The sequence below is a fragment of the Hippocampus comes genome, unplaced genomic scaffold, assembly GCF_001891065.2.
Source record: "Hippocampus comes isolate QL1 unplaced genomic scaffold, H_comes_QL1_v1.1 scaffold98, whole genome shotgun sequence".
NCBI classification, from domain to species: Eukaryota; Metazoa; Chordata; class Actinopteri; order Syngnathiformes; family Syngnathidae; genus Hippocampus; species Hippocampus comes.
This window is the reverse complement of record NW_017804832.1, coordinates 232,946-257,293: the sequence shown is the minus strand read 5'-3', so window position 1 is coordinate 257,293 and position 24,348 is coordinate 232,946. Positions and strand designations below refer to the sequence as shown.

General features: G+C 42.9%; 2 protein-coding genes across 2 annotated transcripts; both read left to right on the top strand.

The window, feature by feature from the left end:
* The first annotated feature begins 320 nt into the window (after positions 1 to 320).
* Positions 321 to 7,033, top strand: uqcrc2a (ubiquinol-cytochrome c reductase core protein 2a). The gene is made up of 14 exons (XM_019868915.1): positions 321 to 441; positions 1,235 to 1,336; positions 1,412 to 1,561; positions 2,426 to 2,490; positions 2,567 to 2,623; positions 2,719 to 2,843; positions 3,119 to 3,216; positions 3,714 to 3,771; positions 3,852 to 3,947; positions 4,028 to 4,227; positions 5,153 to 5,233; positions 5,326 to 5,402; positions 5,869 to 6,022; positions 6,799 to 7,033. The coding sequence occupies exons 1-14, from the start codon at positions 409 to 411 to the stop codon at positions 6,880 to 6,882; spliced, it is 1,380 nt and encodes a 459-aa protein (XP_019724474.1). The 5' UTR covers positions 321 to 408; the 3' UTR covers positions 6,883 to 7,033.
* A 900-nt stretch (positions 7,034 to 7,933) lies between these two features.
* Positions 7,934 to 24,348, top strand: mosmoa (modulator of smoothened a). Its single transcript, XM_019868878.1, has 3 exons — positions 7,934 to 8,907; positions 18,006 to 18,218; positions 22,677 to 24,348. The coding sequence occupies exons 1-3, from the start codon at positions 8,802 to 8,804 to the stop codon at positions 22,859 to 22,861; spliced, it is 504 nt and encodes a 167-aa protein (XP_019724437.1). The 5' UTR covers positions 7,934 to 8,801; the 3' UTR covers positions 22,862 to 24,348.

Below are 24,348 nucleotides of genomic sequence, written 5' to 3'. Positions count from 1 at the left end.
CTCCTCTCTCCTCTGTGGTTGCACTGTGGTTGAGAGGAAAGAAATTTCATCTCTGCTGTAGGTTGCACATACAGCATATTTGACAATCAAGCTGACTTGCCTTGACAATTTTATTTAAAAAAAAATCGATATTTTATTTTGAGGACAGAGAGATGAAACCTGGTATGCAAAAATAAACATTGTCACATGAGCATTTATCGTCCATAGTCCATCAAAAACGGAGTTTTGTATCATCCAGGGTCGATCAAAAGCTGAGCTTTATAAAGACAGCGCGCGTGTTTTGGATTTCGTAACGTTGCCACGGTGTACTTAATGTACTGGTTGGTGAGTAGATGTTGCGGTGGATTGTGGGTATGACGTCACCCTTCCGCCATATTTGTCCTACACTGCTCGGACGAGTTTGGCGTCATGAGGGGAATTCGTTCCTTCAGTAATCTGTCTGTGAGTTGTACCGTGTCTTCTTGTGTCACGGCCATTAAGTTCAATTTGGCCATAGTGTCATACGTTGAAAAAAATGTCAATGTGAACTTCAATTTAGTTTATAGTTAGCCAGCCGGCTAGTTTAGCTTGGGGTTGGCTAATGCTGCATTTTTGTTCTCAGGGGGGAAAAAAAAATCAAGGCGTTCCTGCAATTTATATGCATTTGTGTCAGTTTGATCATTACCATTACAAACAAGTGCGCAGAACGTCAGATGTGCGACAATCAATGTGCGCGTTTTCTGCTGCTACTTAGCTCAGTTCAACATAACTTGAAGGTCATACCCAGACTGGATTGTCCTATCTGCATTTGTAAACAGTTTCCCCCCTAACCGTATTGAACTCAAACATCGTACTTCACATCTGGACAATCTCCCGGCACACCACCATTTAAACATGTCACAAATAATGTATGTCCTGTAAGAATAGATGCCGGTACTCCTTTCAACCTCCTCCGCATGCAATTCAAACGTGCCTACAGTGGTTGGAATTATCACCAACCAGTTGGTTTCCCCTCATTCAATCATTTCTTTTGAGTTTCACTACGGAAATATATGCAGTTAAATGTTGTTAGATGCTTTTTGTGTTGGTCTGGGCTTTTAATGAATTATATTGACATACAATTACTTTTTTTTGCGGCTTCCTTAGCTCTTCACCTCTCCAAGTGACATGCACTGATTGCGCGAAGATGTCAGAGGACATTAACCAATCCCAAAAGCAAATTAATTTGTCACTTTTTTGTTTGTCACTCATGTAGAAACGGTGCTATGCTGCTGCCAGGCCAAGTGAAGCGCTGACTGAGCCCTACGCAGGGCACAAGTCGTCTGCAGTTGCATTGCCCGTTCCTCAAAATATCCAGGTAGGTGCTGCTTTAGTTCACAAGCTCATTTGTGTTCCTGACCTTAGTCCAACATAGCCATTTTGTTTGCATCAGGTGTCCAAGCTCCCAAACGGTTTGGTGATAGCGTCTTTGGAGAACTATTCCCCGCTGTCCAGCGTGGGTGTGTTTGTGAAAGCAGGGAGTCGCTATGAGACTGTGGAGAACCAGGGTGTTGCACATGTGCTGCGACTGGCTGCCAACCTAGTAAGTTGTCATGTGCTTGCCTCGTAAAATCCCTTTGTATCATTTGTGTACTTTGGCCCACACGGTACACCATCATCTTTGAAATGGATGGCGCTGATTTAGATATGCCCACAAACGAAATCAAAGATCATTGTTTTCATTATTCACATTAACTGATAGCATGCTACTGACTGAAATGTTTGTCTATTATAGTTTTTTTTTCAACGGGGAGGGTGGGGCAGCATTTGATGCTGTTCCATTGTAAAGTTCAGTCTTGGAAATAACTTTAATGAATTGCAACCACAGTAAGATGACATCTATTGCCCCATTTAGATATGACCTCAGTACAGTTTGTGAGTCCACTGGGAGAAATAGCTGCATTTTGTGCAACCTACCTTTTTTCTACCGCTGATTATTAAAAAAAAATGGAAAAAGGCACAATCAAACTTTTCTTTTCTTGGTGAAAGGAGAGTCTACTCTTATATTTGGTAGATTGGTGTTCATTGACCACAGTATTCTGTGGTCTTCAAAATGTCAAAATGCTCTAAAATGTCTGGCAGTGAAGGAATTTTAATGATAACATTGCACACAAATTATAATTTAAAATAACATTTAAAATAAATATGAAAATGAAAAAGAGATCCATGCTGTCCGCTATACAGTTTATTAGCACATGAAAGAATCCTACGCTCTGGAGTATTAGTAACAACTAATTACTCCACCTTCCACTAACAATCAGAATGGTTTGCGAAGACAATTTTAACTAACACAATAAACAACTTGAGTAAAACAAAAAAAATATATCTAAAAGGATAGGAAGGGAAGAAGAAACAAAAGCAGGAAAATAAACATCAACTTTTCACACTCATTCCTTTTGTTTTGCAGACGACTAAAGGTGTTTCTGCCTTCAAGCTCTGCCGTGGTGTTGAAGCCCTCGGAGGCACTCTGAGGTCAGTACCCCTCATGCTCACCAAGTGGCTCTCTGTCAAACAATTGTAAGTGTAATCCTCATGTGTTTGCCTGCAGTGCTACATTATCCCGAGAAACCATGGTCTACACCGCACGCTGCTTCAGAGATGACCTGTAAGTGCGGCGAGTGTGAGGCTCTTTTCCTTTGAGTTGGCACTCCATTGGTCGCTGTGCCTTATGCTGACATAAATGTATTTGTGTGTGATCAGAGATAATATATTGGAGTATTTGGTCAACGTGACCACGGCGCAGGAGTTCAGGCCCTGGGAAGTGAGTGACCTGACACCCAGGGTGAATGTGGACAAAGCTCGGGCAAAGCAATCTCCTCGGATAGGTTTGTACTGATCCCATTACAATAAGCTTTTTCTTTTTGTTTGTTTTTACTCTTGATAATGTAAATAGTTAAAGAACACAACGGGGCGGCTCGCCATTATTTGCTCACCCCTGAAGTCGATGCTACAATACAAAATGAAACGTGTGCCTGAACTTTATTAGTCAATACTTTGAGCAGGAATTTAACATGATGTTTCAAACGAATGATATCTTCTCGTTTGTGCAATTGGGCCCACTGCAGATTCGAAAATGTCTTTCTCCATCTTCTTCATTCAGGTGTGATTGAGAAGTTGCACGAAGCGGCTTACAAGAACGCCCTGTCCAGTTCATTGTATTGCCCAGACTACATGGTCGGCAAAGTCTCTCCTCAGCAAGTATGGATTTGCACTTTTTTTTGTCTTTGTTTAATTGATCAATCCACCACACAATAGTAGGCAAAGGGCTCTTACCAAAAATTAATCTCCTCTGTGTTTTTTAAAATTATATCTTTACTTTCTGTGTGTGTGTGTGTGTGTGTGTGTGTGTGTGTGTGTGTGTGTGTGTGTAATGTCAATGTTATGGCAATGCAGGCGGTTCCTCAGATTACAGCGTCATTCCATTCCTACAGCAGCAATGTAATGTGAATTTGGGCACAAGCCCTATCACCAACCTCCACCAATGTACTGTCAAAGTTATGATTCTTAACTAATAACTTTTCCTGTGTAGTGTATGTTATTAAGTTTGGGTCCAGTGGAGGAAGCAAAATTAGAATTTTGGGGTTCTAGTGGGAAAAGTTTGTGAAACCCTGCCTTTGAAAAAACAACTCCCTCTGAATTATTTGGTGCAAAGGCAATGCTGATACTTCTATGTTCTGTATATCTTCCACATGTAGCTGCACTCATTTGTCGAGGACCATTTCACTACGAGCCGGATGGCTGTCGTCGGGCTGGGTGAGTGTCTTATTACGGATGCATTTTGCGACATTTTGTTTTAACATTGCTCATCCTGCCTCGAATCTTGTTGATTTCAGGTGTAAAACACTCTGACCTGAAAGAGCTGGGCGAGAGGTTCCTCAGTGTCCGCAGCGGGGCTGGTGCGCCCGTTGTTAAAGCATCTTACCGTGGAGGTAAAGACCGTGCTCATTAACTTCATGAAAGCGCTGTGTCCCCGCCCACGTCTATTGCAACAATGTTCCGTTCCTGACAGGTGAGCTTCGTGTTCAGAACAAAGACAACCTGGTTCACGCAGTGGTTGTCAGCGAAGGCGGCGTGGGAGGCAGCACGGAAGCCACTGCATTTGTCGTGCTGCAAAAGATCCTGGGAGCTGGACCACATATAAAGCGGGGCGCCAACATCACCAGTAAACTGAGCCAGGGCATCGCCAAGGCAACTACCCAGCTCTTTGATGTAAGAAAAAAACATGGAGTCAAGGATGGAATTAGCTTCTGTTTGTTGCCGCCAGAAAACAAACTTTATTTATTTATTCATTCATTCATTCATTCTCAGCCACCAAAAAAAAAAAAAGAAATACATTTCTTAAAAGCACATCTTAAATGACTTCTGTTGACACCACACAAGTAAATCTGTCCACAGGAATCACTGTTTATGTTACACACGTTCGAAACAGAATTGCCTAGATTCTAGGGGGTGTCAAACTAATTTTTGTAGTGGGCCACACTGTAATAATAATAATAATAATACATTTTATTTATAAGCGCCTTTCAATGGTTTCCCAGAGTGGGCCATTATGACTGTGAATTTTGTGAAACCGTATAAATGTTTGATTATGTCCAGATTATTACATATACAGTGCACAACAAATTGGTGGATAACTAGTTTTCAAACTAGAAGTCAAGAATAATGGTTAGTTCAGCCATTGTTTACATGAATAAGTATGAAATGACAATTTTAGATTTTGGTTGAGCATCATCATGGAAGCATCATGGAAAAGCTGACATGCTTGATTTGCTCTTGCGGGCCACACAAAATGATATGGCGGGCCAGATCTGGCCCCCGGGCCTTGAATTTGACACCAGTAGCCTAGAAGGTCATAAAAACTTCACGCCAAGCTAAGCGACATTGATAGTGTGATTGACATGATGGAGTATTGCCATTGATGAAATGTTATCACGTTGATATATATTTTTTCGTAAATAAAATCAATTAAAACACGAGAGGTGATCAACTGATGAACGAATGGGAATGGTCATGTCAGTGCCGGTGGTTGCAGCTGTATGCAGAAGTCGGCGCTTCAAACACCAACATTATGTCACTTGACATGAACTTGAGCTTTCCAATTCCTTTTTCCAAATAGTATCTGCTTTTCTTTCAGGCCTCAGCCTTCAATGCCTCATACTCTGACTCAGGTCTTTTCGGCGTCTACACCATCTCACAACCAAACGCTGCCGGAGACGTGAGTGCTTGCGCGCACGCACACAAAAACATAACTGACCATACACAGCCTTCAAATCACCAAACACTCCTTGTTTTCGCCATCTTGTACAGGTGATCAGAGCGGCTGTCGCTCAAGTGGGAGGAGTGGCCGGGGGCGCCGTGACGGCGGATGACATCACCAGAGCAAAGTGAGTTTGGTGCAAGAATTTGGGTTGAGCAGTTTATATCAGGTAGTGATACAGTCAAAAAAAACTTGGCATCATTTTAAATTGACAGTACACAAACGTAAATCAATTAAGATTCAGTCACTGGCTTGGTCTAACATATCAGAAAATAAGGACAAATGTTGATAGTTGACTTCAAAAGTAAAAGCTAATTTTGATTTGGATTCTATCATCGAGGACAACAAAAATCTGATACTGCTGAGAATCTGAAATTTCAACTATTTCTAAACAATTAATTGATGATCAAAAAAAATTCTCAATTTCACAATTGATTACTTGCCAATTAATCATTGCACCTTTTATACTATATCTTTATATCTTGGCAGTGGGTGGTTAAACCTGGAAATTGATTATTTTCTGTGAGATGCACAGTATCTCAGCCACATAACATTGTAGAGATGTTAAATGGCTGGCTATCCTTTGTGTGCAGGACTCAGGCCAAAGTGGATTATCTGATGTCAACTGAAAGCTCAGACGGCCTGATGGCAGAGATGGGCGCTCAGGCCCTGGCGACCGGAACGTACCAGCCACCCGAGACGGTCCTCCAGGCCATCGACGCCATCACCCAGGACGATGTGGTCAAGGTGAGCGTCTTCTGAAAGTGACGATGCCAGCCATGCACAACTTCCACAGAAGGAAAAAAAGGATGGCTTTCTTGACGGTGTGCTCCAAGGGTATATGCAAGGATGGGAGGAAGAATACATGGGTCGAAGGAAAGAAGAAAACAGATGTATGACAGAAAGGAGGCAAGAAGTAATAAAATTTTTGTCGAGGGACGGCTGTAAGTAAGAAAATACGGATGCTATGAAAGTGAAGGTTGCTGTAGGATGACGGAAGGAAAGAAGGACACAAGGGTGAGAGGAAGGATGGATGACTGAAGAAAACAGATGATATGAAAGAGAAGGAAACAAGGGAAGAAGAATGGAAAAAATAAACGAAGGAAGGAAGGAAGCAAACAAAGATGATATAAATCTCGCTTGAAACCATACTTTAAATACACTAAATTTTGTATTTAGTGTGTTTAATGAATATAATTGTAAATGCGTTTCTTCTCCTTTCGGCTCGTCCCAGTCCAGGGGTCGCCACAGCGAGTCAGTAATTTCCATCCGTCCCTGTAAACCGTCCCATCAACTCGCATGGTCGTCTTGGCAAAAGTTTTACGCCGGATGCCATTCCTCACGCAACCCTCCCCATCTCTCCGGGCTTGGGACCGGCACTGGGGAACAGAGCACCCCCAGGGGAGGGCACTGCTCCCCAGCGGCTGGGTTTATAATTGTAAATGCGTTTAAAAAAATATATACCTACTTTTGGCCTACATTGTATATCTATCTAATTTAATCCAATATTCTTTCCTTTCAAGGCTGCAAGAAAATTTATGGACTCCAAGAAGACGATGGCAGCTAGTGGACATCTTATCAATACACCTTTTGTGGACGAGTTATGAAAAGCATTCATTTACAGTCTGTCCAACTACAGTGAGTGTCATCACCACAAAAAACAAAAAAAAAAAGGGGGGAGCTGTCCAGTTGAGCTCGGTTTTGCTCTTGTCTGCTTCTGTGAATAGCTTTGTAAATTAAACATGATGACAGTAAAACCAAGCTTGTTGTTCTTTCAGTGTGTTAAGTCACTCATGAGCCACTGTGTGGAGCCAAACGCCTGACTTTCCATCTATGGTTGAACATGAAAAAAACGGGACCTCAGTATTCCAAATACTGGACAGATTATTAGGTACACCGACACATTCGCAATTGAAATTTCTACCATTTGAGGCTATGTTTTGCTCACTGACATACTGAAATATAGACTTCCTATTACTTGCACTAAAGCACAAAATGAAGATATGGCTTCAATCATACCCCTCGCATCAAAATATCCTCATCAAGGTCACTCTGGTATAGATCAGGGGTGGGCAAACTTGTGTGTAAGGGCCACATTTCTATTTTTTTAACTACAGATGGGCCAAGTCAATTTGTAAATGAGGTCAAAATATGTAAAATGGTTTAATAATACAATACTTTATTATTGTTATCATTAATTATAAATACAGTAACCACCTATTGTATGTGGACTAGTTTTGTCTTCGATAATTTACAATATTAGAAGTGAAATAATTCATTGAGATGACTGAAGAAATGAATAGACACGTTTAAGAAAATTCCAAATTGTACACAGTGAGAGATTGGTAAAATATTTCAGTAATGTAATTTTAATTAATTCATTGTATCACTCTTAATATATTTTAATATACATTTTTAACTAAAGCGTGTTTGCTCCCCCAGTACAAAGTACACAGTTTACAACAAATAAACAAATGAACCAATTATTTAATTAGGTAAATACAGTACGTAAAAACATTTAACCAATTTTCAAACCATGTGTTTAAAATAAATTATAAAATTCCACAGACAGGGCGACCTGGGACAAGACCCCCGCCCGCCCCCCATGTTATCCCTATCCCCACCCAACCCCATCCGATAATATCGCGAGAGTATTGAACGAATCCCCCACCGCGGGGCAGTGAGTGTGTGGACCAAGTGGGTCGAGAGGCTCGGCTCGGCTCGGCTACTTGCGGCGGGTACGCGGGTGGGACGCCTAACAACAACCACGGGGCCATGTTGCCCCTCGCTCACTTTTGGAAGCTGTAACGACGCGCCGTGGACCTCAATTCGCTTGCGTCCCTGCCACTCTCCCCCCCTCCTCTTCTTCCACCACCAGCACCACCAGCAGCAGCAACAGCGGTCCATGGAAGAAGAACAAGGAGCGGGGAGGAGTGAGGCTGCTCGGCTAACAAACGGAGGGAGAACCGGGAAGCCGCAACGGTGATGGGCTCTCGTCTTCCATTGTGACTTCGCCAAAACAACAGCAAACCACCCACGGATAGCACTGCTTCGCTTCTTGCGCGCCTCAGTTTCTGTGTGAAATGCTTACCCAGTCGTCATCTCGGCCGTCGAGCAGCCTGCGGGCCGCAGCTCGGCTCACCGAGCCCAACTCTGGGAAGTAGCTAGCCGCCTGCTAGCCAGCCACATCTTTGCCCGATGCTTCCCAAAGCATCGGTGGGGGACAACGCAAGCCCTTTCGCCGCGAGCTATTGTTTGGCCAGCGGGTCGTTTTGAGATGTGATGCTTCGGCGTGGTGGAGAAAGGGAGCTAAAACATCGCTGCGAAAAAATGCACAGTGGAAGCACAACAGCCGGGATCCCGCTGAGGTGCTAGAGGGGGGAGCGAGGTTACCGACTACAGCCGCCCCACTGTCTCCCTCTCCCCGGGGTCAGATTTGGACAACGACCGCCACATTTCTCCTCCACTAATCTCTGCCTCCTCCCCATCCTCGTCATGAACATGCTCCTTGGATGAAGGAGAAAATATGGATAAGCTAACCATCATTTCAGGGTGCCTGTTTCTGGCGGCGGATATATTTGCAATAGCCAGCATTGCAAACCCAGACTGGATCAACACTGGCGAGTCAGCAGGTAAGTGGGGAGTTCTGGTTGCCTTTTTGTTGGATGTCCGTCCGCTGGAGCCGTGTAGCTGCGTTTATCAACAGATATTCATTTATTCCTTTCATTTATGGGCAATTGAGATCAGTGGCTGTCCAAATTTTACCACTTAAAAAAATAATACTTATCTCTTTCAGTGCCACCATCATGCTTCGCGTGTTGCGTTTTTGCGTAAAGTGTCCAAATGACTGTTTTCACAGGATTGTTTTCACTCGTTCTTTGCATATTCCAGCCTCATCCCAACATTAACAGTGTTTTCTTTTTTTTTAGATTTACGAAACAAATGCACGTGTTATACAATGAGTCAGTTTTAATAATGTAAGCAGTATAAGTACAATAAGATCCAGTTAACATATACACAAATATTGAAGCAATTAATTTTTTTGAAGTAAGTTTTATTATTTTTTTACTTTGTAAAAGCAAGATACGTGTGAAAGATCATCGTCGGTTGAAATTCAATTTGTGTATATTTTTCTTTTTTTTTTCCTGTAGGGATGTAATGGAAATTTATTGCAACAGTTTCACTGTCAATCACAACACCTGTAACCTTCCAAGCAATTTTTAGGGTATTATCTTAACATGATCTGTAGTGTAAACATAACTGGGTATAAAATGTAAAAACATTTCATTTTAATTCTGTATATAGTCATGAATGAATAGTACAGTGCAAGTGATTGGCAGGTGATGACCTTCAAATCGTTAGCCTTTGCATCGTCCTTAATTTACTGTCGTCATATTTAAAAAATAAAATTAAGAAAATGATAAATAAAATAAAGATATTCGACAAACGAGTCTAGTTATCACGACTCAAATACTTTAATGACTCACAAACTACACCGACAAAGAAATATTGGTATTTTTATTGATATTAGGACTTTTGGCTCCTGACTATTATGCCAAGTTTGCTGTTCTGCAAAAAATACTGTATTCAGGAGCCAGGACAGAGAGTCACATGTACCCCAATCCTAAGTGGCAAAAAGCGCTATTCATGTTCTTGTCGCGTCATCAAATTTCTCCTTTTTTGCCATCAAAAGCCAATGAAAAAGTAAAATGTCCTTGTAAAGTAAATCTTTTAGAGCAGGGGTAGGGAACTCCGGTTCCTCGAGAGCCACATCCTGCCTGTTTTAGATCTCTCTCGACTTCAACACAACTGATTCGAATTATTAGCTCACCAGCAAGCTCTATAGGGGCCTGAAACGATCATGAAGAATTGAATCAGGTGTGTTGGAGTAGGGAAGGAATCTAAAACAGGCAGAAAATGGCTCTTGAGGAACCGGAGTTCCCTACCTCTGTCTGAGAGGTTCACTGAACTGAAGCTAAGCTAAGCTGTGTCACGCACTGATGCATGCAACCTGTTCTAAACTCATTTACATACAGCAACACAATTTGAAGGATCTGAAGCCTGTCACATTTTAATATTTGGCCTTTGGTTTTGGGTTTTATGATCACTGACAGTATATGACACCATCTATAACTTGGACTGTAATGTTACATGACTAAATAAGCAGATAAACCATTTTTGGTCTGTTTCGATGTAGGGAAAGGAACATTTGATCACAACCAGATGTGATCTTGTACACTTTGCGGAATACAGCTTAACAGTTTGACATTCTAATCAGATAAGTACCTTGGCACCACAATAAGACCTGAGCATCACGCTCAATAGTTGGATCCAAATGATTCAATCATTTATGATAAGGATGGACATTTAAATGAGCCGGGGGAAGCACGTGAAGCTGAGCATTTCTCACTACAGTGGAACCTCTACTTATGAAATTAATTGGTTCTGGAAGAAATTTCTAAACTACAAAATTTTGTAAGGAGAGATGCGTTTTCCATGTAAACGCCCTAATTCGTTCCAACCCCCCACAAAATTCAGACATAAATGTTTTCTAAAGCATGAAAATGCATCAAAGTATGTAACAAATGCATGTTAGAATTAGATCATTGCACAATAAATGACAGCTGTGCAACAAACAAAGAATAGAGTAAAGAATAACAACCATGGTCATTTAACTTAACTGCGTCCTCATCGTTTTTTGCCCTCTTTAGTTCATGTTCTCTCTCAGAGGTGTTTTTTGCCTGGCATTTTGTAAAGAACTGATCCAAGGACCTTTGCTTTTGTCGGCTTTTAACAATCCTTCGAAAATGTCCTAGGAAAACATCAGACATAGATCGCCCGACTGGTGAACACTTTTTCCTGGGTGATTCACATTTACCTGAAACTATCAGAATGCTTCATGGCCCGAGGGGCGAATGACAAGGACGCTGCATAGATACATATATATTTATCTATCGACAGTAGAGGTCTCTCTTAGCCAATAGGACGCCTGGAAGATGCTGGGTAATAGCCAATGGCATATAAGTACAGTATGTTGCGTTCAGGAAACTCGGAGCTGCTCGTAGCAGCCCAAACTGTATTTTTACCTTTCATATCTTGAAATTTCTTTCGTAACAAGAGGCAATATTTTCCTGTTGAGGCGTTTCGTAACGTGAAAATTTCGAGACGTTCGTAAGTCGAGGTACAACTTTAGTCCTATAACCTTCTAAAGAATCCACATTGTGTACAGTCTCGTAGAAACTCCTCAGATGAGATGGAGTGCAGTGAGTGACCACCACGACGTGTGGAGTCTTGACATTGTCCTCACATCAGCGTGATATCCTGGGGCAATAACACTTGAGGCTGATTTCCTGGGCTGAGCCATTGTTGCTGCAGTGTGATTCTTGGCAGCTCCGCTTAACGACTGCACCCTCCATACCCGCCACTTAAAGTGGACGTCACTCTCCAGAGCCTCCGATTCACTCTGGGCGCTCGCACTGGGGCTCGTCTGAAAACTGCAAAATCATATCCAAGAAGAGACTACCTTCTCTTCACGTTACGACCTGAGACCGGTGATGCGTTATTACATGAAGCGTGTTTTTTTTTTTGTTTTTTTTTTGTGTGTGTGTGTGTGTGTGTGTGTGTGTGTGTGTGTGTGTGTGTGTGTGTGTTTTTCGTTGTTTCATTTCAGCCTGCCCATTTTCCCCACACCTTACTGTATCTTCACAGTTAAACATTCCACATCTGTCCTGTTGTTTTTGGCAATGGTGTGAATCTTGGCTGAATGTTAACGCAAGATGGGCACAAGAAATGGATTAGTTTCAAACAACGCTGTCCAACTTGTGGAATTCAATCAATTTCATGCTATGTCAACAAGATGATTGTGTGTACCTGAAGCACTTGTGCTAAATAGCAGTGGGTAGGCCACAATGGATTCAGTCCCATCTCATTTGCTGCATAATTAGGCAGAAATAGATATCGAACCAAATGGGGGGCGGGGGGAGCAATGTGTGGTGCAAGACCTAGCATACAAATCAAAGTAAAAAAAAGTTCATGCCAGTACATCCTTCTGGCAGCAACTTCGGTACGGTTGAAGTAACATTTGACAACATTTCGATGGTCACAAGTGCACAGTAAGCTGCAGTAAGAGTAAGTTGTTTTACTGTGTGCATTGTTATATTGTCTTTGTTGCTGCACCATTTGGCTTGTTAAATTTGACAGCAAACCTCGACTTGGAATGGCAATAAGCACAGATGATTCATCAGTAATATTTTTCATGATATGGGAAATGTCCAAATGTTCTGACCGCCGTTTTTTATGCCATTATCATACTGAGCCAAATGTTGCTGCCTAAAGCAATCACTTTCAAAAGCCATTGATCAACAATGACTTGCTGCACAGTGTAATCCTAAGCAATCGTTTAGTCCACAATGAAACCCATTTACAGCTTTGACTCTCTTTGCTCAAAGTGAAAGATGTTTTTCAGCTGCCAGTGACTTGGGAGCTATCGTAGAAGAGTTCATTTGCAGTCCATCAGATTGCAATTTGAAAGGTGCATCCCCTACGCTGATTCATTTTCAATTAAAAACTCAATAGTATTCCCCCCCCCTCTCCCCCGTAATGCTTGCACTTGTATTGCTATGTTGAAAGGCTTGCAACACTTGATAACTGGACAAAAAATATTTCATGGCCTTTATTGCCAAACTGGACCCATTTCCTCAATTATTTTTGTTATGCCGCCATTCATAACGAACACCCTTCTAGGGCATTTGTTAAATTCCAATTAACTGTTCATCAAGACACCGGAAGAGATTTTTCATGAACCTTGTTTTGTGAAATTAGGAACAAAAAAATGTCCTTTGTTTGTGCTCCATTGTTAGTGGGCGATTGTTAAAGGCCCTATCTATCACTTGCAAGAAAGCAGCTGCTGGCTGCTGTTCTTTCTGCTCACCACGCATTTCAGCAGCGCCTTTGACTCATCCCGCCAGAGTTTACAAACAGCAGTGCCCTCAATGCCCCGCTAATGATAGCATCGTCATGCTGAGGATGAGCAGTTACTGCAGCCGTTTCCTCTCATTTGGACCAACGCAAGGCGAGAGCTTCATTTTTTTTTTTTTTTTTTTTTTATCCAAGTGTGTTAAATTGCAGGGCAGCAGCAGGGCACAATGGCGGCGTAAAGGTTAGCAGAGGAGCGCTTATCGTTGGAAATTGTCTGTAAACTAGTAATGGTGAAGTAATGCGGGCCATTATCTGCTGCCTAATGGGCACGCATTTTCTCGGTTGTGCATACAAACAAGCTCGGGGCGTGTGCATGCAATGTGAACATTATGTTAAAATCACTTGTCAGTGGGTGAAACTCTTTCAAATTTTCTTTCTGTGTAGCTGAAAATTTGCCGGGCATTCATTTGAATTCCCATTGGACTCACGCGGTGCGTATTCCACCAGTTGATTTGTTGTATTTTTATCGTGTTCACAACGGAAGAGAATGTTGCTGTTGAGATTTCATGCTCTATATAAATAAAGATGTATTGTATCGTGTTTGATAGTTGTTTGAATGACTTAGGACATTTTTGATAGCCTATTTTTCAGGTTGTCGGTTGGGAAATTACAGTCTTTGCTAAAATGATGATAGATGGGTCAAAGCTAGCTAATCAGTTATTTATACTTATTTATAAAATCACGTTCAAACACCTTCGCTGCCTCGCAGACAGTCGGAAATAGTAAAAGTCTCATTCCAATTCACCCAACACAACTGCAGGGTCGCTACTTGCCACAGTGCGGTACAAACAAAAATCATAGAAGAGGCGAATACTTTGCAGGGATATATCGCAGTGACCCTCCTACTGACCGCGTTACTCGGGTCCTTGCTAGAGTTTTGTAAATTCTGACTGACTGCAAGGAAGTGAAAGTGTCTGAGTGTGATTTGCGATAGGATGAGTGAGTCGAGGGCGGTGCAGTGACTTGCAAAAAAAAGTGGAGCGCGCCGGCCTGCGTCTGTGGGATGTAGGCTGGATTTTTTTTTTTTTTTTAATTTGGGGTGTACCGGTGGTGATGGCACCTGTTTGGGTGTTTATGTTGTTGATGCCAAAATGTGTTTGGCAAGTCATCGACTTCAAGCGATAGCCACCATTGCTTTAATGGGGAATTGAGTACACTTGTACAACCTCTGTTGTGGAAAAACACTGCAGTGAAGCACTCCCAAAAATGGCTCGTCCTGTCACAACACACACTGCACGCATTTGGCGTGCTTTAGCTTTGCTGAAAAGCCTATACTTGATCCTGAAAAAGTTGTAACCACAACAGGCGTCGTCCACGTCCCATGTTGTGCGTCTGCCGTCCGGTCTGTTGGCAGGACATTCCACGGAGAGCCACTGAAACAGCGGGATAGCCAAAGATTCCGGGGAAGTGGTTGTAAAGCGGTTCCCCTAAAGTCCCATGTTCTCCTGTTCTTAGTACAAGTTGACCTCTCACACCTCCCGTTCTTCAACATGGCCATGGTTACTCCGTAATAGAAGGTTGACTTTCAAAATCACCTGCGAGTCATTAAGGTGCTGTATTTGTCTTTCCCCGTGACCTCTATTTTCAATCCTCCATGGAGTTACCGCATAAGTGCTCTATCCAGTGACAAAGGAGTTCCCATGACGATAAGATAAGCTCTGAGGCAAAGCTACCCTTTCCCGGCGTATATTTAGCTTACACTGAAAGTAGTTGCTTTTGAATGACAGGCGTTGTTTGTGTGAGCTGTATCGAGGTTTTGCTTTGTTGTCGCAGTCAAAGGCAGGCTATCACTGGGTTTGATACAAGGGGCAGGATTTCCTCTCGACCGCTAAAACACTAAGGGGCGACAATGGCTCGTTCCAAAATGGACGTCACAGACAAATATACTTATCGTCTTTCGGTATATGGTTAACGTTTAGAAATGATGTTCACTTGGCAGGCCGCAACAGAAGACAGTTGTGTTTTATAGACCTTACTCGAGAATCATTTTGTACTTTGGAAAGCCCACGGATGAGGCCTGGCTGTCGAGATGACAATTTAAGTATTTTATTTAACCATTTTGCATTTGCATCTCTGGACACAGTGCAGCAGGAGCAGCAGCAGTGGCGGCACCCCATTATTTGTCTACGTTTGGTAATTACGTGTGACGGATAACCCGCTGATTGAAAGCACTAGCAGGCATGAAGTGTGCACTGCACTAATCTGCTTTTGCTTAGTCAGGTAGAAATTCCCCTTTAGGTGCAGCGTAATTGAATTTCGACATCGAGAGTGGCTGCACCGTTGCCAGTGAGTCATGTTCCAAGCTCCGACTGCTGACACTTTTGCTGCGCTGCCGCTCTTCCTCATTTCGGTACCCGAGGCCATACATTTGTCCCTCTGTCTGATCTAATCTGGTCATGTCCAGTACACCAGCATCCATTTGCAGTGGGCTTTATGATGCGTCATGTGCAGGAAGATGACAATTTTAAGAGGCTGTTTGCTTGAGTAGAGCAGCAGTTGTAAAGGAGAACGACTCAGTATTTAATTGCCAAAATTTGTGGATTAGATACAGTGGTACCTCTACTTTACGAACGTCTCTTCATACGAAATTTTCAAGTTACAAAACGCCTCAACAGGAAGATATTGCCTCTTGTTACGAAAGAAATTTCAAGATAAGAAAGGTAAAAATACAGTATGGCCTGTTAGTCGCAGCTCTTGACTTTCCTGAACGCAACATACTTAAAGCTGCTCTGCCATTGGCTATTACCGAGCATCTTCCTGGCATCCCATTGGCTAAGAGGGACCTCAATCGTATGTGTCTATGTGTGTAGATAAATAGATAGACATGTGTCTATGCAGCGCACTTGTCAATCGCCCCTCGGGCCATGAGGTGTTACGATAGTTTTATGTAAATGTGAATCACCCAGAAAGAGTGTTCATCAGTCGCGCGATCGCTCACTTTGCTGATGTTTGCCTTGGACATTTTCGAAGGATTGTTAAAATCCGACAAAAGCAAACGTCCTCTGATCAGTTCTTTACAAAATGTCAGGCAAAAAACTAAAGAGTGCAAAAAAAAAAAAAACCCGATGAGGACACAGTTAAAAGTTACTGGCAGACCCAGATAAATGACCATCATTTTTATGCTTTACTCTGTTGTGCAATAATCTAATTGTAACATGTATTTGTTACCTATTTTTATGCTTTAGAAAACATTTGTCTGAATTTGTGGGGTGGTGGGGGGGGTGGAACGGATAAGGGCATTTACATGGAAAACGTGTCTCTACTTACAATCTTTGCTAGTTAAGAAATTTCTTCCAGAACCAATTAATTTTGTAAGTAGAGGTACCACTGTACATAGATCAATAGATAGATCCCTGTATTTACAATAAACGGAGGACATATCCCTCAGGGCTGACATGAACAATGAACAAGTCATAGATAATAATTGAGAGTTTCCCAAGGTCTCCAGACCTCCAAATTCAAATGTATGCGCCCTGGTATAATTAGAGCCACTGTTGTGGACAAGGATATCACAGAATCTGTGGCAAATTAAAGACACTTTCCATTCTTGCCTGGCCCTGGTCTGTGCTTTGTCAAGTTGTCTAGTCAGCGAGGGAATCACACTTTGCTCTTCTCTCTCAGGTTCGTGTCATTATTTCAGACACAAATTCCCTGAAATTGGCGCTGCCTGCCTACTGTGTGACACCCTTGAATTTGAACTTTCCTTGCTTCTTTTCCCCTGGGGTAGACTCAACCCTGAGGTTAGTTATGTAAGATGGGTTTGGAGGGTGATATAATATCCATGGATAGTTTGGGAAGTAGGGTTCACTGGATGTACATCATGTCACTTGTGTTGGTTGCAAAGTGAACTTTGAATGTAAACAAACAACTGCAGTGGCAGCCGATAGTTTGTCATTTGATGGGTAACATGCATATAGAGCAGTGATTCCCTGCCCCATTTAGTCTTTTATTTTGCTTCTGCTTCACTTGTGCATTTTTTTCACAATGAAATCATCTTAAAGCCATTCCTTTTAACTCATTCAGTACCAGCCAATTCTGGATCAAGTCTGAAAAGACGTTTAAAAACGTCTTTGGGAGTCAATGAGTTAAGTGTATTGTTGTAAGATAAGTTTGATATAATTTTGAACCTTTTTTTTTTAATCATAGTTTGTGGTAAATTTATGGCGTAAGGTTTTTAAGGTAGTCAATTATTTAAAAAAAAAAAAGACACGCATCAATGACTCACATTTTTTGCGATGAATCGCTTACTAAAAATGATCCATCCATCCATTTTCTGATCCGCTAATCCTCACATGGGTCGTGGACGTGCTGGAGCCTACCACAGCTTTCTTCGGCCAGTAGTAGGCCGGTCGAATACACCCTGAACCGGTTGCCAGCCAATCACAGGGCACACATAGACGAACAAGCATTCACACTCACAATCAAACATAGGGACAATTTAGAGTGTTCCATCAACCTGTCACGCATGTTTTGGGAATGTGGGAGGAAACCGGAGTACCCAGAGAAAAGCTAGCAAACTCCACACAGGAAGGCTGGAGCCGGACTCGAACCGTGCACCTCTGCAGTGTGAGGCGGACGTGGTAACCAGCCGAACACAAATTCATGGATTAAAATAAAAGTAGCACCCCAAAACTAACCTGCCCATCTGTAATGTTGCTTTCATTATATAAATATAAGATAAAATCCTGGCCACTATTTGTGTAAATGTTGATAACTCAAGTGAGTTTAATCAAAACGTGATTTCCCCATCCAGGTGCCCTCACAGTTGGTCTAGTTCGGCAATGTCAGACCATCCACGGACGGGACCGGACTTGCATCCCTCCCCGGTTGCCCCCTGAGTGGGTCACCACGCTGTTCTTCATAATCATGGGCATCATCTCCCTCACTGTTACCTGTGGACTCCTCGTGGCATCACACTGGCGCCGAGAGGCCACCAAGTACGCCCGCTGGATCGCCTTCACCGGCAGTAAGTGAGCTGCACAACGAAAGTTAATTTTGCTTCGCTGGACTCGCTGTCAGCATATTCTCCCCGAAGCTTTCCCCACTTTGCTCCGTCTCACTGAATCCGCCTTGATATATCTTTTACAAACGTGTCTGCGCTGCTTGAGTATATATATTCCCGCCATGGTATTTTTAGGCTTCTTCAAATTGATTGGGCTATGCTTCTCTGAGTCTCCCAGAGAGAACAGTGTTATGGATATTTTATCCACGTTCTCCCGACATTTTAATAATCCAAAACGCAGCCTTTACTTTGCTTCCATGGAAGCCATGTATTGTTCTCCGTTTTGTTTTGCTTGAACATCGCCACTCTTTGTTGTTTTCTCCACAAAATTCTCAAATTGATGAACAACTCCATCTCATTGTTTGACAGAGCCGCCGCGTTCATCGGGCTGTGTGGGTGTTGAATGGTCGCTCGGCTGAGAGAATAGACAGCCGCAAGCACGCTTATGCGGATGACGCCACGGCGTAGCCTGGAATGCAGCCATTACATTGTTAGACTGCCGGACGCGTTTTATATTGCTGACGTCTATGTTTGACGGGCTCCGACGCCCTCCCTTGTGATTTGCATGTCAGATGAAAAGCTGACTAGTCTTTCTATTTATTTATGTTTTTTTTTTTTCTGGAAGTAAAATCTTATGTTCAGAGACCACATGTATACCCTTGAGTAGTAAAGTTGACAAATTGCTTCACCTAAAAAGATCCTCACATGGCTGACATGGCTCCCAATGACTGTATTTAGCCATGTCGGGTTAGTGTCATAGTATCAGAGCTTTTCCATCAGCACAACTACGTACTAAAATCTTGGCTTTAATTTTTATCCACCATTAAACATGTACACACCCAGAGGAGGGGGGCGCGGGAGCATGCTGTTACCTTGGCAACCGCGAGCAATCGCCTTCCCCTGCTGTGCTGCTAGTGGTCAAACAAGACACGAGGTGTATTAACAACAGTATTACAGCAAAATCGCCAGTGGCTTAAATGAGAAAACCAGAACCGATGCAATATGTTTTTGTGGGGGGCAAAAAGTACAAAGTTGAGGATTCTTCAGTCAACATTCTATTTTCGGCTTCACAGGGATGAGGAGGCAGATGTGTTTTGTTTGTCCTTTCAAGGTTGCTGCGCTCGAACTGTGATGATGGACGGCTCATCTTTTGGCCACTGACTCTGAAAAGAAAGAGGGATTTCAGAAGACTCGATGAGAGCATTCAATTAACATTGCTCACCTTGAGCACCAGCCATGTTACTTGACGTATAATCAGACAAAGCAAATTAGGCTCGATGTAATTTATGTCGCCTCATGCCAAACAATATGACACAACCTAATTACTGGGATTCCAGAGCTATGGCGAAAAACCACAAGCGACTCCTTAACCTCCGCACCGTTACTCCAATTAAAACAGCAGCGCGTGGTCCACGTCAGTTTGGTTGGCCATCGTATGACTGAGTCAAGAAAATCCTGATCTGAGTCTGCCCTTTTTCAGTTGCTGGAAAAGCAATAGGTTCATTAACTCACAGGTAATTTGAATACAGAAGATAAATGTGACAAGGAGAAGTGTTGGGTGCTGAGATTATCTGTGACGAAGAGAGAGCGACAAACCTTGAAATGCCTCTTTTGAGTGGAATTAGAATTTTTATATGCTGTAATCGAACATAAAAAGTATCTTGGACATTTGGAGTCCCACTACAATGAATTGGTACTCCTGTATTACTCGTTGAATGCAAGTTACCAGGGTACACTCTCCCAATATTAAAAACACACCATTGAGAATAGAAAGCAGTGTGTTGAAGCAGTTTTAAAGTGTCTGGTGCTGTGGAATATTGATCAATGACAATTGTTCAAGTATGTAGAGAGCTGGCGCTACAATGATCAGTGTGGTAATACTGTTCCACAGGGGTGCGTAAAAATGCAAAGGGCCACTATAGATTTGAGTTACTATTTAGGGAGTTAATAGTGAGAGGGAAGAAGCTTTTTGAATGTCTGCTGGTTTTGGTATGTATGGTTCGATAGCGCTTACCTGAAGGGAGTAGCTGGAGGAGGTGGTGGACAGGATCTGGGGGATTTTAGTTCCAGGTTGTGTTGGCTGCACCAGAGGGCCAGCTGCTCCACTTCTTGTCAGTACGCAGACTCATCGCCGTCTTTGATGAGGCCGATGACTGTGGTGTCGCACTTTGAGTTTGACTGCTGGGTGTCTTGAGGTGCAGTCGTCGATGTAGAGGGAGAAGAGCAGTGGAGAGAGGACGCATCCTTCGGGGCGCCCCAGTTTTGATGGTGCGTGTTGATGATTATGTCCTTCCCAGGCTCACCTGTTGTGCCCTGCCTGTTCGGAAGCTAAGGATACACTGGCAGATCATAGGGGACACACTGAGCTGGAGAAGCTTGGAGGTGAGGAGTTCCGGGATGATGGTCTTGAACGCAGAGCTGAAGTCCACAGACGTGACCCTTGCGTAGGGCACTGTCCCGTTGAGGTGCTCCAGGATGTAATGCACCCCCATGTTGACTACATCGTTCACTGACCTGTTTGCCCAGTAGACAAACTGCAGGGGCTCAAGCAGTTCAGTTCCTGTAATTTGTAACTGCTGTCAGGCCATTCCGCACAGATGCAGAGCCATTAGCATAAAACGGTTTAAGTACAGTTTAGTTGTATTTAACTTTGCACGAAAATATATTTTGGATTAAATACTTTTTCACTGTTTATTTTGAAATATTTTTTTCCCCATGCGATTTTTATTTAAATGAATCATTTAATGACAGTTTTTTTTCACCGTTTTCTACATGTTCGAACTGTCATTGTTACGGTGGCTAGCATTATTACTTTTTAGGAATGAACACTTAGGACTGCGCTACTGTGTTTTACAGTTTTTCATAATGGCGAATCAAGCATATTTTCATGTGTTACTTAGCATAACAAGTTTGAAGAGCATTGGGCTAAATTAATCTGGTAGAAAGTCGATGACTTGGCAATTCATACTGGCCAAGCAGGTGATTAAGGAGGGGCAGAAGGTGGCCAGTCTAGCTAGCAGTTGAACTGGGCTCCGGGCCACAAGTGCTGAATGGAAAGCTTTGTGTAACCCGTGCAGACTATTTCAGTGCACGCACTCAAATTTCTCTTGGGTGTGACTTGTGGGAGAAGAGGGGCACTAATACTTGCAAACAATCAACACTCAATGCTTGCTTCGCATTGACAACTGTTCAATACGTGTTGAGGATCCATAATTTATTTTTTTCCCCCCAGAGTTATGATCCAGACAAGACGTTTTACTGTTAGCTCAGTCGATAGGATCTTGACGTTCTTCCCCAATTTATTCTTCTTAGCACAAATTTATATGGGGGGGCTAATATTATCTCCTGGCCAAACAGATGGGAGGCTATCGGCCAGATGTTACTCATTCAGCAACCTGTTAGTGCGACTTATTATGCCTTTCCAAAATAATGAATATGGTTAACGAGGAGCATGTTCATATGGAGCAGTAATTTGCATTATTAGTCATCAAACTGTGTTTGTGATGTGCAGGTTGTTGCTCGCTTGGTGTTGTCATGTTTTCTCTGAGATGTTGCTCGTGCTGTGTTGAGTTCCATCTTATCTGGTGTGAATAAATTGAGCTGAATTGTCTTTTTTTTTTGAAAGCTTTAAACGTACTTCCACGTTTTCATCTTTTAAGCTTGCTGAGGAATTTAAAGCTGCTATTCAGCCAGCAAGTAGTTTAAACAGCTAACTTAGCATCTGTGGAGCAACATTCAACGTGAGAATTGAGCTGGAGGATCGAAAGCAGGATTTGCGGCTTGATCCAAAACCAAAAAAATGTAATTTTGATGCTACATTCAATTACTTTGAGTAGTATTGTATATGAACAAGTATTTTGGAAAATTAAACTTCTGACTTTTGACAGTGATTCATGAGAGCGTCCCATCGTCTAATGAAGACAAATGAGCATTAATTCTGCGGTGTACGGAGCTGCCCAAAAGTGCAAACATCAGCTCGTCTTGGAGTACACTTTCAGAATGAATCGCATTTAAGGGCTCACCAGTTCAAATGGAGGTTTATGCAGATAGGCTAATGGGCCAGTCATATGACAGGGAGTGCAAGTGAAGAAATGACACAGGCGCGCCTATCAGGAGTTAAAATTAAGAAACGTGGAGATAGCAGATGGCCGCTTTACCAATAATGTGTGGTGACATCGATGCGAGTCGGAGAATGAACCTTTTCAAAGTTTAAAAACCGAGAAAAATATGTATGAAAAACATTTTTAAGTCAACTGCGAACCGTACCGATCGAATAGTTTGGGAGCATTTACGGAGCCGGTCTGCTTGGTAGCAACAAAGGCTTGCGGCACATAAGTTCAGACTGTTCTGCAGGCAAAATGGGGTCGCATCTAACTGTTCCTAATAAAGTGTATTGATCTGTTTTATCTCTCGCTCATGCAGTGATCCTGTTCTGCATGGCGGCGCTCATCTTCCCCATAGGCTTCTACATCAACGAAGTGGGAGGCCAACCGTACAAGCTGCCCAACAACACGGTGGTGGGCTCCTCCTACGTGCTCTTCGTCCTCTCCATCTTCTTCACGATAGTCGGACTGCTGTTCGCCGGCAAAGTCTGCCTCCCGGGCTGAAGGCTGGACCGTGCCTGCCTCTGGACAAACGGAATAATTTGTCGGGATTGACAGGACACGCAGCCACAGAAAATCTTCGGACGATAAACTCTGGCCACGATTTTCTGGGACCTGTTGAAGTATTGAACTTCTAAAAGATGACCCAAGGTCAAGGTGGCGAGGGAGAGTGTGGGTGAGGCGGGCACGCCGCCACTGTTCATTTCATACATGGCGTCTCTGTGGTTCTGCTGGCGAGGGTGCCATTGTCATGGCAACTACAGGGATAACGCCTGTACAGAGTTCTTGAGGACCACTGAAGCCCTTGACTCCTCCCCCTACACCGCTCCCGCCCGTTGGGCCATGTGGGGCCACGCTGCCCTTGGCACACATCCGCACTGTCACCAATGTTCCATGTTGCTACGTTTGGGACCTCTTTGCTATTTTTCAGTGTTCATTTTTTTTTCTGTTGTTGTACATTTTTATTGTGTTCGCCTTTCCACAGAAGTATTTTGAGTTTGAATGAGGAGGTGCTGGCTCTCGACCCGGGTCGCCGCTCGCCCGTCACATCTTATGACTCCCCCCCTGCGCCCCCAAGACGAAGGCGTGTGGGTGGCGCAAATGAGCGCGCATACCACGTCCCTGAGGTCACACACGCACACACCAGCAAAGGAGAATGCCACCGAATGCAACACAGCTTACATTGACTAGCCCAAATGGTTCTCAAACTTGAATGCAATTGTATTGAACTTGCAATCCCTCTTAAGTGAAAAATTAATCCAGTGGTGCCTTGAGATACGAGTGATACCAATTGGACATACGAGCTGACGTCAACTCCCCCCCGATTTGCAACCACAGACTTGAGGTATGAAGACTGTCTGGTGGCAATGACTCAACTCGCTGCACAACAAGCAGCAGTTCGGCAGATGCGATTATTTAAAAAAAAAAAAAAAAAAAAAAAGCTTCCAAGTCATTTATAGCCACTCATAGTTCAAGTTTAGTGTCAAATTAAACCTAAAGCAAAGGGAATTACACATTGTGTGTTGAAAATGCCCAAACAGGTGCCTAAAGAAAGACACTGGCGCGGGCACCCGCAGCAGCTCCTCTTGTTATCTTTTGTCTGTTTAAGAGGGAGGAAATTTCATCTGTGCTGTATGTACAGCACATTTGACAATAACGTTTTACTTGATACTTGATACACTGCTAGGTTAATGCTAACATACGGTTCATTTGTTTTCAACGGGCATCATAATCAGTTGAATTTCAGCATTCAATCATAATGCTCATGATTGAATGCATAATTAATGGCGTTTGCCTTCATTTCAGTGGAGAAACACGATTTCAGATGTGAGTGCTTTGAGTCACGAGCAAGGTCACGGAACAAATTAAACTCGTATCTCCCCAGGCACCCCTGTGGTTCTCAGTCTCTGCACGTTTGAGGCAATTATCGACAAATGTGTGTGTGACGTATTTCGAAACAAATGTCACTTTCAAGGCAAACACATTGATTT